The 15,668-nt window shown below is 50.0% G+C and overlaps 1 protein-coding gene across 1 annotated transcript in view; it reads left to right on the top strand.

Annotated features, from left to right (window-relative positions):
- LHX6 (LIM homeobox 6) overlaps positions 1–12,226 on the top strand; it is a 12,968-nt gene extending 742 nt beyond the window's left edge. Inside the window, exons 2-7 of the mRNA XM_031556282.1 lie at positions 2,846–3,233; positions 5,320–5,420; positions 5,497–5,592; positions 6,366–6,540; positions 6,878–6,981; positions 8,114–12,226. Coding sequence (XP_031412142.1) covers positions 2,846–3,233; positions 5,320–5,420; positions 5,497–5,592; positions 6,366–6,540; positions 6,878–6,981; positions 8,114–8,134 — 885 coding nt within the window. The 3' untranslated portion in view covers positions 8,135–12,226. The remainder of the gene's footprint in view (positions 1–2,845; positions 3,234–5,319; positions 5,421–5,496; positions 5,593–6,365; positions 6,541–6,877; positions 6,982–8,113) is intronic.
- Positions 12,227–15,668: the final 3,442 nt, after the last annotated feature.

The raw sequence follows: 15,668 nt of genomic DNA, 5'->3' as shown, positions 1-15,668 counted from the left end.
CTGCAGCCTCGGGCGAACCCCACCCGGGTTCTTCCCTGAATCGGCGCCGATCTTCTCAGGACTGCCCTGCAGATCCCGGGACAGCAGGGACGCAGCGCTTGGCAAAGCGCAAATCTAACTATTCAGACTTTTTATGATGAATATTATTTTATTTTTATTTTGTTCTTCTTTCTTTCTTCTTTCTATCTTTCTATCTTTCTTTCTATTGCTGCGTATGAAGTGTGTTTTTTAACAGCGGCGCAGACAGCCCCGCTGCCAGCTCGTGGGGTGGATGCAGCCATGCGGGGATTGCTGCCTGGTGCCATTGCCGAGGGACAGCACGGGGCCACCCGCGGGCACTGCCCCGTGCTCCCTCCTGCTCCCGGCCCTTCCCTGCACGTGTGAGGCTGTGTAAGTGCTGGCTCTGCGGCAGCTCCACGGCCTCGTGCATTTTTGAGCAAGCGTTGCTGTTTCCTGTGTCTTGTCAAATAATTGCATTTGGCATCCAGGGCTCCAGCGCTTTGAGGAGAACCAAATTAAAACTGGAGTTCGTGGAGCTCCGTTGGAGGAACACAGTGTTCCCAGGCGATGAGAGGGCTGCTTGTGGCCAAACTCCCACGGCTGCAGAGAGCCGGGTCCTGGCGTGGTCCTGGTGTGACCCTGGGATGCTGCACTGTGCTGGGCTGCCGGGGCACAGACAGTGTGCGTGGACATCAGCCCCGGTGTGCATCTCTGTATTTGGAACAGCACAGGGCCCGCAGGTGGGCTGGTGGCAGTGTGACCTCTGCCACCCCTCTCCTCTGTGCTGCAGGGTTGTGCTCCAGCCTGGGCACAGCTGTGGCTCGGCATGGAGACGGGCTTGCTTTGGTTTTCTGCATCGCTCTGTGTGATCTCTGGGAGCTGCTGCTGCTGGGGCTGCATTACGGTCTTCTTATGGAGCTCACCAGGAGGGGATGGGGATGTCTGGGGCTGTGGATGGCCCTGGGTGGCCCTCATCTTGACCTCGTGGTCAAGAGTGGGTGCCAGGGCTGGGAGTTGTGGCACCGGATGCCTTCCTGTGCCCCAGGCACTGCAACCCTCCCTGAGGTGGTGGGATGGGGTGATTCCTCCTTGGAAATCTGCAGCAGAAAGCTGGTGCTGCTTTCTGTTTCCTGTCATGGAGAGCTGGCAGTGCCTGCTCACCCAGTCCCAAACCCTGCTTGGGGCCAGGGCTGGTGGCGATGCCTGGGCCGGGTTGTGAATTCAAGCTTCGCCATCAAGGATACCAGTTGAGCTGCATCCTGCTGCAGCGTAGCTCCATCCTCGGCCCCGTCCTTGTCCCCTCACTGCCAGGCGGGCAGCAGGAGCCCCACGGACCACCCCTTGTGCCCTGCAGCTGCAGAGTGCGCGTGGCTCACGGGGCTCTCACTGCCCAGCATCAGGAGCAGCTCGGTGCATTGCAAGGTCTCATTTCTGAGCCATCCTCTCCAGTAGCAGCACGGGGCCGTGCCCGTCCCGGCACACTGCATTGCCCGCTTGGAGCAGGGAGTGATGGAAGTGGGGAGAGGCGACTACCACGTGTTATTAGTTCCTCTGAGCCTGCCCCCTTGTCTGAGAGCGTTCAGCAAATACGACTGTTTATACAGCGCATTGTTCAAAGTAATTCGACTTACAGGAACGATTTCTACTTCTAAATAAAAAATTAATACAGTTCTTTTGTTTGTGCGTTTATATAAGTGAGCTGGCACAAAGTCAGTTTACAATGTTCCCATCTGAAGTAAATTAGCGAAGTCTCTTAGCTAAGTCTCTGTATAATTTCAGCTCAGAAATGTCCTCTTTAAGCAGCTTTTTTTGTTGGTCCAGGTTTTTGGGTTGATTTTTTTTTTTTTTGGTCAGCGATGGTCAGGCTGAAAAATTTAAACCTTTCTCTTCCTCCCCAGTAATTCAGTGGTTACCAAGTGGAGTGCAGGATGGCCTGGCAGCATCTCCGTAGGCCCATGTGCTGCATGTGGGGCAGTGGGATGGCACGGCTGTGCTCCTGCTGCAGGGCTGGTTGTGGTGTGTTGCATGTCAGCGCACCGGGGGTCACGGTGTGCTGGAGGTCGTGGTGTGCTGGGGGACGCAGTGTGCTGCATGTTGTGCCCTGCATCTTATGCCTGGAGCTGTGGTGTCTGTGCCTGTGTCGGCAGCCTCATGGCATTACAGCTCTCAGTGTGCTCTCCTCAGCGTTCTCTGCCTTTGGTGGAAGGAAACACTCGAGCTTTTGGGGCTGAGGATGGCAGCAGTGTCTGCGGCTTCCAGAGCCGGGATGGGGCTGAGGGCTGCGGGGCCACACGTGAGCCCTGCAGTGCTGCGGCCGTGCTGGGATGTGCAGCACACGCAGCGGCTGAGATCAGGGTTGTGTCAGGGCCAGCATCAGCTCTACGGTGCTGGAGGAGATGCTCGCCTCCCCCCACTGCTTGCTGCTTGGTGTGTTTATTTATTTTAACAGTAATAAAACTCAAACGTGAGCACCCACCCGTGTTAGCAGAAGCTGAGGGTGGCTGTGCCCAGGGAGCTGCCGGCAGCGCGGTGCTGAGATGCTGAGGTGCAGCCGCTGGTGTGCAGGGATGGGGCGGCATCGGTACCTCCTCATTCCGCCGCAATACTTCCCAGCATAAATAAACCCGAGCACAATCATCATCTTCTCACTGCGAGGAGACCTCCTTGTAGGAGGAAAGAGCAGATGCATACGTCTGTACGTGTTAGGAGAAAACACATGTTTTGATTTAGTGCAGTAGGGGAAAAATGTCTCTAACAGAATTTCCATCTGAGTGTCACACCGCCTGTTATCAAAATAAAAAGCCCGTGAACTTGGAGGCTGATTCACTGCACTGCGTGACCTCAGCGCTTGCTCACACAGCTCAGCCCTCGGCTGCAGCCTGTGCTGGAGATCCTTGCCTGGGAGCAGCTCCGGGATGGTCTCACTGCCACCCTTTCTCCGTTTGGGCTCAGGGGACTCGGGGGGTTCAGGGTCTGCTGCCCACCCTCACACTGTGTCTTCTCCTCCTGCAGCCGCTTTGGTACCAAGTGCGCCCGCTGCGGCCGGCAGATCTACGCCAGTGATTGGGTGCGGAGGGCGCGTGGCAATGCCTACCACCTGGCCTGCTTCGCCTGCTTCTCCTGCAAGAGGCAGCTCTCCACGGGTGAGGAGTTCGGCTTGGTCGAGGAGAAGGTGCTGTGCCGGATCCACTATGACACCATGATAGAGAACCTCAAGCGAGCAGCAGAAAATGGTACGTGGCCACAACACCGCCCTTGGCCCAGGTACTGCGCGGGGATATTGTTGCCCACAGCGAGGGGCCAGGGCTATTTCCATGCATGGAGAGCAGGATGGTGCCTGCAGAGCAGCTGCTCCTGCGCTGAGCATACAAGGGTCCCGCGGCAGAGCCATGTGCTGAGGGCAGTGCTGAGCACGGCCACGGCCCTGCTTCCACCGCACTGCTGTGCCTCACTGCCACATGTGGCGGGTCAGAAAGCCATGGCGATTTGGAGGCTGCGAGTCATAAATCTAGAAGGTGGGAAACCTGGCGGGTGCACAAACCCTTCCCATCATTTTTCACTGGCCCTGCCTGCCCAGGGATGCACTGCAAGTGGCCTTCACATTCCCAACTGCATCCCACTGCTGCTGGTGCCATGAGGTCATGCAGTGTCATGGCTGCAGGGCAGCGGCTGAGTGGTGCTCAGAACAAAGTGGCTTTGGAGGGTTTGTGAGGCCATGTCATATCATGTTATCACTGGGCTGGGCCAGAGTCAAACCTGTCCCACATTCTCAGGCTGTGGCTGGCTGTGTGGCGAGAGGAGCGGGGCTGCAGAAGGCCTGCCTGCCTCTCTGGTGCTTGGCTGGATTGCAGGAACACTGCCCACAGAGATACTGTGCAGCTGCAGAAATGCCGAGGGAAGTGCCCAGGGACCCTATGCACTGGAAGTGCAGCTCCTGCTTGTGTGCCATTCAGTAGTGCTTCATGGATGTGGGGAGGCCAATGCCATGTCCCAGCCTGTGCAGCATGTGGAAGTGATTAACAACCTGACATGAAAATAATCAGTGTTTCTGTTTACAGCATTTGGGTAAGAGGATGGAAACAGTGTGCCCTGTTGGGCTGGGAGGCTCCAGTGGCTGGCTAGTTTGAAGGCACAAGGCATGGAAGGAAGGGCTGTGGGTCTGGGAGAAGTGTGGGGCTGTGGGGCTGCAGCTGTGGTCATGGCTGGGCCTGTCTGTGGGATCCTTCAGTGCTCTGGTCCTGCCCAAGGACTGGGGTTTTTGTTGCAGAAGGGGCTGTGGTGGTGTCAGGACAAGGGCTGAGTGTCCCCAGGCAGGTGCCCACCTCCCCATGCCCTTTGGCTGGAGGAGGGGATGCGAAGGCTCTGGGGAGCAGCACTGCTGCAGAGTTAAAGGGCCACGCGTTTTTCCCCCTCCAGTAATTACCCAGCAATTTCTTCTACACATGAGGTTTTACACACAAGAAAAATAAACAGATGTTGCTGAAGTCAGAGTCCCATTCATCATCCTAAAAGAACAAGTCAAACTATATGAGAAAGTCCTTCAACTCCAGCCAAGACAATCACAGCCCTGTCCAGCTTGCAGAGCAAACACCGTGGTGTGCAGGCGCATCCTGGGAGCGGGGCGAGCGCCAGCCCCGTGCATGCACCCTCCCTCATCCATCACTCCTCTGCACAGTGCATGGGCTTCACTGCAGACCCCAGTGTGGGGTGGGGGCCCTGGCCCTGGCCCTGGTCCTGGCCTTGACCTCTCCCCCAGTGGCTCCATGGCTGCATGAGCACAGCCAGGCTTGCCTCAGCACATCTCTCTGCAGAAAGGCTGCTGCCCTGGGCAGTGGTAACATGCAGAGCGGTGCCGCAGGGAAGGGGCTGCTTTTGCTGTTGCTGCCTAAGGGCCCAGGAGGAGGTCAGGGAGATTTGGGGCTAGGGAAAAGAGCAAGGAGCCTGTTGAAATGACACAGGTGATGGAGGCAACATGGTGTGGGTCCTGGTGTGCCCAGCAGCAGGCAGGGCTCCTCTGGGCTGCTTGCTGGGGCATGCAGCCAAGTGGTGACCACGAGACTGGGTGGCTCAACTGACCTCGGAATCCATCTTCCCACTGCCCTTTCCCCATCCATAATTCCCCACATCTTCTACAACATTGCTGCTTCTCTATACTGAACTTTAAACCCATCAGGGTCAGCATTGCCACTTGGTGATGGAGAAGTTCAGTGGTCCCATGCAGCTTCAGGCAGCACTGCTGCACACACTGAGGGACGCTTGAGGCACACAGCTGTTGTTCAGCTCCTTGCACTGACCTGAAACTGGGCTTCTCTTTTGCAGGCAATGGGATCACACTGGAGGGGGCCGTGCCCTCAGAGCAGGACAGCCAACCAAAGCCAGCCAAAAGGGCCCGCACCTCCTTCACCGCCGAGCAGCTGCAGGTAGTGGGGCTGGGCTGGGGGCGGGAAGGGCTGCGGTGTCAGCTGCAAGCTGACCCCCCTCCTTGCCACCCGCCAGGTCATGCAGGCACAGTTTGCTCAGGACAACAACCCCGATGCACAAACACTTCAGAAACTCGCAGACATGACGGGGCTGAGTCGGAGAGTCATTCAGGTGAGGGACAGCCATGGACGAGCATGCAGGATGTAGTGTATGGGATGCAGGCATGGGATACAGGTTGATGCAGCGTGTGGGATGCAGGGTATGGGATGCAGAGGTGGGATACAGGGTGTGGGTTGAAGACAAAGTGTGGGCATCATCCAGCATTCTTCTACCAAAGACATGTTTAAGTTTCTAACGTGTAAAGACCTGGCTCAGGCCTCAGTTCTTGAGACTCTTCATTCGTCACAGGATCAAGTAGCCCACGTGCAGGGCAATTCTTTATGGGCTGCTTTTTTGAAGGTGCTTTGAGCAGGAAGCGATTTGTCAAACGCTTGTGGCTGTTTCCTTGCTGTGGCCATTGCGTGGCCTCAGGGCATTGCTCCATGCTGTGACTCGTGGAAGGATTTCACTCCCAATTTTCCTAAAGAAATTAAAGCTTAAGAAAGAAAACACCACACTAGCATGGTAAAACCTCCACTCATGTTTTAGTTCTTGGGCATAACCCCCAACCGTTGCTTTAATTAACGGCAGTGAGACACAGTCGTGGCTGCCGGTGGGACGGAGCAGGGCTGTCTCCTGCAGCACCGGCATTTCTCAGCTGCAGTGAAACACTGTGGGACCAGCGGATGCTGTCGTCGTATTTGTGTGGGCATTTCCACACGTGGTTCGTTTTGTGACTGCAGAGGTGGCTGTTGTGGGTCTGTGTGTGAGTTGATGGCTCCCTGTGCATGAGCACAGCTCAGCCCGCTGCTCTCCTCCCTCAGTGTTCTCTGCTTTCATTGCAGGTTTGGTTCCAGAACTGCCGAGCCCGCCATAAAAAACACACTCCCCAGCACACGGTGCCACCCTCGGGGCCGCCCCCGCCCCGCATCCCTTCCTCCCTCACTGAGGACATCCACTATTCGCCCTTCAGCAGCCCGGAGAGGGCCCGCATGGTGACACTGCATGGATACATTGAGAGTGAGTGCGGGGCCGAGGGCGGGGGGCACGGCTTGGCCCCACAAGGTTCCTCTCCTTGGCGTTACCGCCACTGGCCTTTCTGTGTTTTGCCATGGCGAGCAGCCCGCTCACAGGCTGGGTGTTTCACATGATAACACCTGCGAGCGGCAGAAGGGTAATCAGGACGGAGTGCCTGGGCTCTGTGAGCCCACAAAGCTTCTCCTCACCCTCACCCCCCCCACAGTGGGACAGGGCCCTGACCAGCTCCAGCCTGGCGATGTCCCCTCAGAGTTCCCCTGGCCAGGCTGCGCTGTGGGGCTGGCTGTGGGCATGGGGCTGAGGCTTTTCTCCTCCACAGGTCAGGTACAGTGTGGACAAGTGCACTGTAGACTTCCCTACACGGCTCCTCCAGTGCACCTCAAAGCAGACATGGAAGGACCGCTATCGAATAGGGGTGAGAAGGTAATTCTGGTCCTTGCTGCCTGTTTGGGGCCAACCTCCTCCTGTAGCTTTTGTGTAATTCAGTGCCACCGCTGGCTCTTGTGAGCAGCACTCTGTGATCTGGCAGCCGCCGGCTCTTGGCTGTGTTTCCTTCATTTTGGTGGCCTTAGAATGACTGTCGGTAAATGGCACCGCTGTGTTCTGCACTGAATGCCCCACAGTGTTGTGGTGTGCTGGGATGCCCTGGGGTCTTGTGACCTCCTGTCTGAGCTCCTCTGTGCCCGGCTCTCCCCCCAGTGCTGCTGGTGCTTGGTCTGCACAGCTTTCCATGAGTTAACAGGAAAGGTTCATTTCTTGGGAATTCCAGAATTGCTCAAAAAATAACAACTGGCTGTTACTGTATAATGAATCGGAATGTTATTTCACAATGTCTGGCTAAGAAACGTATATTGATATTTTGCTGCTGAGCCCCTCAGCATCTGTCCATTCTAACATAGTGCTCATCTGGGGCAAGGCTTCTGAACTGTTGTATACGTGCTTGGGATCCCAATTTAAGTGGTTTCATTTTGAGGAAATGCTGAGCCTTTGGCATCTCTTAGTCATTTTTGCTTTCATCTTTTAGAAGTTCTCAGCATCTCTTCCTCTGTTTAGTGCAGCAACCAGAGATTATTGAGCTCTGTTTTGACAAGCAGAGGCAGGGGCACAGCAAGGTTACTGCTTGGTCAAAGCACTGTCATTTTATCATGACTTTATCTCCACAGAAACTGAAGAGTTTTCAGAAATGTTATGTAGTTCTGATGCTGTCATTCAAAGAAACTCCGCAGCAGCAGCTAGCTCCTGTGACTTAAATGCTATTGGCTTGCTTGCAGATGTTGCAGGACTGGGTTCTCAGGACATAGAGCTGCCTTCCAAATTCCTTTTCCAAACAATTCCTTCCATGGTGAATTCCAGAAACCTGTGTTCCCTGAGGGCTCTGTTCTAGGAGCAGGACTGGGGACAAAAATGGCTCAGAAAGAGCTTGTCCCTCAGTGAAGGCGGCTGCCCTGCTTCAGCTGGGTGCGTGCTGCCTGGCTGCTCCCTGAGATCCCATTTCTGCTGTGAGAGCCGCTTGTCTCTGGAAGCAGCTAACGCTTGGTTCCTGTTTCTCCCCCAGGTCATCCTCTTTCAGTACTGACTCCGCAAGCTCTTCCTTGCCTGCCCATGGCGCTCCCAGCACCACTGCCCCTCAGTCGCTGAAACGCAGTGTCCAGCCCAAGGCAACTGTTCTCAGTCATGCAGGAGAAACTCAGATTCGGCATTCTTGGTTATTCCCATTGACCAGCATCTAACATCCACTCTTATTTCTCCAGCAACACTCTGTGTATGTGTGTGTCAAGTGCAGAGTTGCATTTTTCACTTGTTTCTTGTGGACTTGTAGAATGACAGTGAGTCTCTCCAAGACAATGCCAGACACGGCCCAAATGAGTGACTGCTGTGCTTACAAACCTTGCTCCCCAGCTGTGGGAACATGAACACATCAGTACACGCTGAGTCACAGGGGTTTGGATGATCACCCACGAATATAAAGAAAGGAGGAATTTACACAGTTTGGCCTGATTCTCTTTTTGCACCAGTGAAGCACTGTTGGTTCCCGGACATCCCTCCTTATTTACACTTGCATGTGTGAGACTTGAAATGGGCTCTGGCTCAGCAACTCAGTGTACACGGAGGACTCCTGAGCCAAAGTCACAGGTAGCTGTGACTCCACTAAGTGGAAAACACGATGCCAGCTGGAAATAGGCAGTTTTTCTTCCTTCTCAAAGTGCTTTAGAATCACATGCCCTTTGATCACTCTGTAAGGTAAGTAAATCTTAGTGTTCCCCCCATTTTATAGGAGGGGATATGGAGATGTCCTGAACTGAAAGGAGTGATAGAATTGATCGGTGGCAGAGCCAGGCTTGGCACTCTGAAGATTTTAATTGCTGACTTATTCTCAGAGCACCGACTGTCTCTCCTCTCACAGCCATTTGCCAAATCTTTTTATTATTATTATTCTTGTTCTTTATTAACAAGCTACTTTATTTCCTTTAAGTCATGTTGGATGACGAATGGGTGATTTGGGAATGTACCTACACCAAACTCTTAGATGCTCCATACACTGGGACTGAGAAATCCTTAAGGGAAGCTCACCAGTAGATGTATAGAAATGACTTGCTCTCGTGTGGGCCCCAGGAGAGGGGCCCAGCTCTGGGCTCAGTTAGTGAGAAGAGCAGGGAGGGACCGAGGAGCAGCCAGGGAAGTTCCGCCAGCAGTGAGGCCAGCAGGCAGCGAGGCAGTGCGTGTTCCTCCATCTGGCAGCACCTGCTCACCCCTATCCCTTACCAGAGCAAGGCAGCTGCTCCTGCCAGGTCCCTGGATGAGGCACAGTCCTGACCGATTGTGCACGGAGGAGCAGGCGTGTGGGGCTCACCCTTGGGGCAGTCTCATGGCAACAACAAAGGAAGTACTCGGCCGTCTGGCCGCAGATCAGGAAAAAAGCTCTGAAATGATACTTCATTGATGGTAATAACAAAAAGTAAACAGCTAGCATTTGCCAGCCCTTCTTAGCTTGCACTGAGCCAAGAGCCAAGGTCGCTAACAAAGCCCCTCTCCATGGGAGCACATGGGTCTGTCTTGCTGCTAACTTTCAGGAGGTAGCATTTCCGAGAATGTGAAAGCCTGTGATGAGCCACAGTCAGTGCATAACGTGACTGAGCTGTGCCTGAGGAGCAGAAGACAGGAATCTACCAGTTATGTAACTTGTTTTTAATTCAAGCCGTAGATACTCATGTTTTTCTCTCTGGAGATCAATTTCCAGCATCAGCTCTGCATGGTGAGCTGGTGGCACCGGCTCACACTGCGTCTGCTGAGTGGGCATCAAGTTCTCCCAGTTGGAGAAACAGCTGAACACCAGCACACGTTGATATCCTGAAACAAATACATACACACACCTCTGTGTCTGTGTATGTGTGTGTGTGTGTGTGTGTATGTATGTAGAAGAGAGACTGCTGTAATATTTGGACAGCTAGGCCAGTGTTCTAATTGCAGCCAGCAGCTAGCAGCTCTATCCTCAGTCTGAAATAACATTTGGAAGGAGAGAGGAAATTAGGTCCGCAAAGTGTTATTGTCACCATCTGACATGCGAATATCCACTCCCAGTGTGTGCCCAAACACACCCCTGTGCGTGGCCTGGCAGGAGGCACTGCTCCCCAGCATCTCCTTGGGCAGGAGCAGCCCTAAGGTGCTGGTGTTTGTGTCCCTTCTCCCTGTCTGTAGCACTGAGCACAGGCCCAGCACACCTCCATGGGCTGTGAGCAGAGCTCTTTGCTTCCTGCATGTCACTGTGTGTACACAGCATGGCCGGGAGAGCTGCTGGTTCGGGGGTCACCAGGGCCCCACTCCTCCTCAACTTGAGCTTGCGCGTTCGAGTGATTGTTTGGCTGTGGAATTAGAACTGTAAGCAGATGGGTACCTATCCAACGTGAGGCTGAAGGAGAGACCTCAGGCTGTGACGTGACCTGAAGGCCCGCAGTACTTGAGATTCCCACAGCAGATTTTTGAGGGAGAAAGCGGTCTCTTGTATTTATCTTCTGTCTCAGCAGTGCCATGAAAGAGAGGCTGTTAAATACATATCTGCAAACTATCAGCTGAGTTACTGATCACAAACCACTTGAGAATCATTCTGTACATCCGAGTTCTGTGATGGACGCCGCTGTTGGGAGCGGCTGTAATGCGTGGGCTGGGGTGGGCAGGCGCAGCAGGGAGCATCGCTGTGCAGCACGGGCTGAGGGCAGCTTCCCCCAGGTAGCCAGGAGCAGCTTTGCTAATTCAGAAATCAGGCTCTGTTTATATCAAGCCCAAACTGTTTGCAAAAACTGGAAGCAATTCAGCTTGTGCAGTTTTAGAGCTAATTATGTGTATGGAAAATACTCAACTGTACCAAGAATGTAAGAAATCCTCTAATTTATTCAATACATTGTTTCACGATCTATTTCACGCTGACTGTTGCCACTGAACCAAACCTTATCTCAGGTCATTTGCATTCATCTCCTGTCTGTAGATTAAAAGCAAAAAATAAAGTAAAATCATTCTCATTTTCTTAGTTTATTCAGTAATTGCCAAACGGGTTCTGGTGCAGCAACGTAGACTCCACGTAATAAACTTCTGCAGTTGCTATTTCCAAAAACTTTTGCAGACAAAAATCCAGTGAAGACAGGCAGCAAAAGGCTTTTCACTTGAGTTGAATGAAGTAACTGAATACGGTGAGGGTCTGAAATAGGAATGGTTTACAGGATTATTACCAATTCTTTTTATTTTGGCTCATGCTGGTTAACCCCCATGCCCAGCTAAAGGTGCTTACACAACTCACTGTTTGGACGGGGAGCAGGATTCAATCCTGCACTGCTATCAGTGATACATCTGTAGGATGCCAACTATAGAAACACCGGTTTTGTTTCGTCAGCCAATCATTTTGTTGTAGCATGTTGCAATTATGCATGTCTTGGCTACAATGGTTAAATATTCTCTGAACGAGTGGACAGTCAAGACTAATTTATTTTAAAAATTAAAACTAAATTGTAAGCACTTTTTTGTAAAACCAATGTCTGTTTTGTTACATACTTTTAATGTTGTGCTTTGTAAATGTCTTATTTGTGTAATAAATAAAGTTAATGCAAGTAGAAGTGCTGGCACTTACATCCAGAAAATGATGTAATTCCATTTTATTTTATTTTTTAAATACTTTCTGGCTTACTAATCAAGCAGCAACCCACCCAGTTCTCCTCTTTTATTATTTTGTTAAACTCCGGCTTCAGGAGAGTTCAACAAATGTTCGTAGTAAATGGATATAATTTCCTAGTTAGCAAACCAGTCATTAAAGAATACCTCTGGTGTACATTATTACAATGATCAATCAATATCAAAGTACTGAGCAAAAAGAGAGGAAAGGAATTCACCAGGACAGCTAACTAAAATCTGGGAAAATAATGTTGATTAAGATGGATTTGAATGACTTCAACACTGAATCTGAGGCACTCTTTTTAACAAATTGTTTTCAGGCTTAATAACGTGTGTATGTACTGCACCACACACCTCTCAGGAATATTGCTGTGAGAGCAGTCTGCTCTCTTTCATGGCTTTTTTTCTCAGCATGACTGATTAAGTGATTATTTCCATTTTTGTTTATGCTGACAAAGATGACAAAAAGATTATATTCCTGTAGAGGGAAAGGGTGATGTAAGACGCAGTGACAAATTGGACTTATTGTCAGTCAGATCACCTACTTTGCAGTATTACTCTCTAGCAAAACCAGTTTTCATGGGCCAGGTTTCTGCCCCGGTGCTCTGCCCTCATCTTTGCGGCAGGTCTGGATGATCCACTCATGCTCCTCATCATCTGAAAGGGAGAGAAAGGGATCACTGATGTCCCCATTTCACGTCCGCTCTTTGAATTATCGGGGTCCTGCTCAAACAAGCAATTTTTCCTTTGAGAACAAACCCCACTCTGAGCCACTGCTATCTCTTAGAACATATTTTTGATTCTAAAAAAGGTCGTGTGCTGTTGTGTTGGAATTTGTCAGTGCGGGAGATTTGGGCTCTGCAGGAATGATTCTCATTACTCAGCTGTTTGATAAGGTTAACTTGGGTGCAGGTGAGATTTACACATACGTATGTGTATAAATATACATCGATTTTTTATGGCCACATGCAGGAATTATGTTGAAAGGATCAGAAATGAAGAACACTTTTTTGAATACTGGGTCTGTGTTGCTTGACGATTTATGAAAAGTGAAGGCAAAGAAAAATCAACAGTCAAAGCCTGAGTTGTTCTCCAGTTGTTCTGATGGGGCTATTTTTGAAATGTATGTTGTGATTGGTGTCACTAAGCTGATATCTTAGACCATCTTGTGTTCCTTGTTAGGATTCATGTCTGCCACATTCTCAGAGCACAATAGTGTGGAAAGACAATGTAGGAAAGAACAGCTGTCCAGCAAAGGTTGAACAGAAATTTTGTGTATGGTTATGAACAAATAACTTGGCAAATGTAAGCTGTGGTGTCTTAATTCCAGGGACTTCAACAGCCTTGTCTTCAAAAACTGTTCTACAGCATTTCCTTGTGTTTGTTTAGGGGAAAACAGATCTGTGCAGTAGGCCAGGAAGCCTTGGAAAAAGGAAAATAGAATAACTGTATTTATTTTTATATAAATTAAATACATTAGAGCTGCTGCTTGCATTTACCACTGTCTTAACACATTCTCATGGTGATGTGTGCTTTTCACCTCAGTGTGAAGGGTTTTATAGCAGCCTTTATTACCTAAAAACAGAGATGGTTCCTAGGAGGGAGCAGAGAGGCTGTGGTGCTGAGGCTGAGAACATCTCTTGGTGTAGCACAGGATCCCAGCTCCTCCACATTTAAGAGCCCTGCTTGGCGAGGGCAGAACAGATCAAGGATGAAGCCTCTTCCTTGGAAGGAGTCAAATTCTCGTGGAAACCTTTGACTGGGGACTTGTACCTTTGGGTTAAAGTGATGTAGTAGCATTTGAAATGTAGAAGGAGTGAGCTGTGCTAATCTAAGAAGTGAACAGAAGAGTGTGTGACAAATTAGGTTTGTGTACAAGAGTCTTCAATCGTGTAGTTAAATCTTACTGATTGTTCTAGTGGGTTTTGAATGGTCAGCTTTGCTCCTTTCCTTTTTGTTCCCTTTGCTCTTTTTCCTCTTCCCCTTTCCTTTCCATGCTGCCCCCCTTCCTTTTCTCCTTTCTGTTCACGTGAGCTGAGCGCAGGTTTCACTTCTCACAAGATGCTGCTCCCAGGGAGCTCTGCTGGCATCTTGATCAAAGCAGGCTGAACTGAAGCATGTGCCAAAGCATTCGTCCCTTGTCTGAAGGGCTGCTCTTCCCTGACGACCCCGCTCAGGAAGGCCTGTGGATCTTGGGATGTTTCCCAAGCAGTTTCCCTGCACTCTGTTCCTTGTACAGCAGCTGCTCTCTGATGAAGGGCTGCTGATGCTGACTGACCCTACTGATGGCATATTTCTTGTTCAGACATAAATTAGGAGAAAATAAATCCTGGAAAAATATGCTAAAAGGAAAAAGATGAGCGCTGAACATCACTCGCAGACCACACAATCCTGACACGGGCAGAGCTTCCATTGCTGGCTGCAGCAGGAATGCAAATGTGGTCCTTCAGCTTTCTTAAAAACAACATCAAAGCCGTAATCAACGTGCTGGCTTTTGTTCTATGCACTAGGTGTTCTGGCTCTGTAATGAGGCGATCACGTGAGCCCAGGCTATGACAGACATTGTCCAGTGCGGGTAGCTGTGGTTTTAGCTGAGATCTCCCTGACTAAAAAAAATACTTTGTCTGAGCTTGTGGTAATGGCATAGAAATGAAACTTTGTCTATTTCTGTCATGGTGAAGGAATAAACAAACCTTAAACATGCTACACATCACCGCTATCTAGCTCATATTTGGGTAATGATGTAAGTGGTTCACTTGAGTACTAGAAATAATCAGCCCACCTTCCTAGTGAGAAATCTGTTGTGGTCACGTAACAGCATCGAGGCTACAGGCGCTGAGAAAGGCAGATGCTACACCTGGCTTTGTGTTTCCAGCACAGCCCTGGTTTGCCTAGCTTCTTTCTGCACTGTTTTCATTACACAGGCAGATTGTGCTGTGCCTTCAGCCTCCCCAGCCTCGCAATGTTTATGCAGTGATCAGATCCCATGCAAAATTAAAATAATCAGCTGCAAAAACTGAACGAGCTATATGGATTTCAACTTTATGTATGAAAATGAATAATAGGTGTAATGACTAAATATTAAAAAAAAATATTCTAAAGCAAATCCTAGCACTGCCATCCAACCCAAGAGTGCTGTACGACTGCTCCTCGGGGCAGGTAAGGGAAAGGAAAGCACTGATCCAGCACAGCTAGAACCACAAAAGCAGACATCAGAATGGCTCTGGGGCCAGCTATGGGAGAAGAGGCAGAGAAATATTAGAATGTAAAGAGTTAAGCTATGGTAAAACATACTTTTGCTACACTAAAGAAGACTGGTTGATAATTACTGTAGTTTTAGGGCTATTTGAATCAGTGCAGCTGCAACCTCTTCAGTAGTAACCCCTGAAACAAGACAAACTGGGTTTATTGTACTGAACAAGTCTTAAAGCTCCTCCCTGATTGTTAGTAATTGGCAGCAATGGACTTAACAGCCTCTTGACTACCCTTTTTACACTCTACCTGACTGTGCAGCTAACAATTTAAATCACAGATGCCGATCCTTCTTTGTGGCAGCTGCTTGTTAACTACACGTTCCTCTTTTTCTGTCACTGGCTGCTTCCATAACCCTGCAACACCAGGGTTAGATTGGAGAATCACATTTCATCAATATTTAAAATGGAATTAAACCTTGAAGTTTGATTAATGCTACCAGATAGTGAGTTGTAATTACTATTTTGCAAATTACAATTGTTTGAATATGTTAATATGATTGTCTAAGCACATCTTCACCTTCAGAAGTAATTTTCCCTTTAAAAAAGATTTGAAAAAAATACAAACTCTTTAATCAGTGGTAAATTATCACCCTGTGCACAATTAGGAGGTATGAGGTTCTTCGTGTTGTGTTTTGAATTTTGTGTCAGCATATTTATCTTTACAAGTTTATCTTTTTCTTTTTTTTTTTTTTTTTTTTC

This window comes from Meleagris gallopavo, chromosome 19, assembly GCF_000146605.3.
Source record: "Meleagris gallopavo isolate NT-WF06-2002-E0010 breed Aviagen turkey brand Nicholas breeding stock chromosome 19, Turkey_5.1, whole genome shotgun sequence".
NCBI lineage: Eukaryota > Metazoa > Chordata > Aves > Galliformes > Phasianidae > Meleagris > Meleagris gallopavo.
Note: the sequence above shows the minus strand (reverse complement) of the source record. Positions and strands in the feature narration are given on the sequence as shown.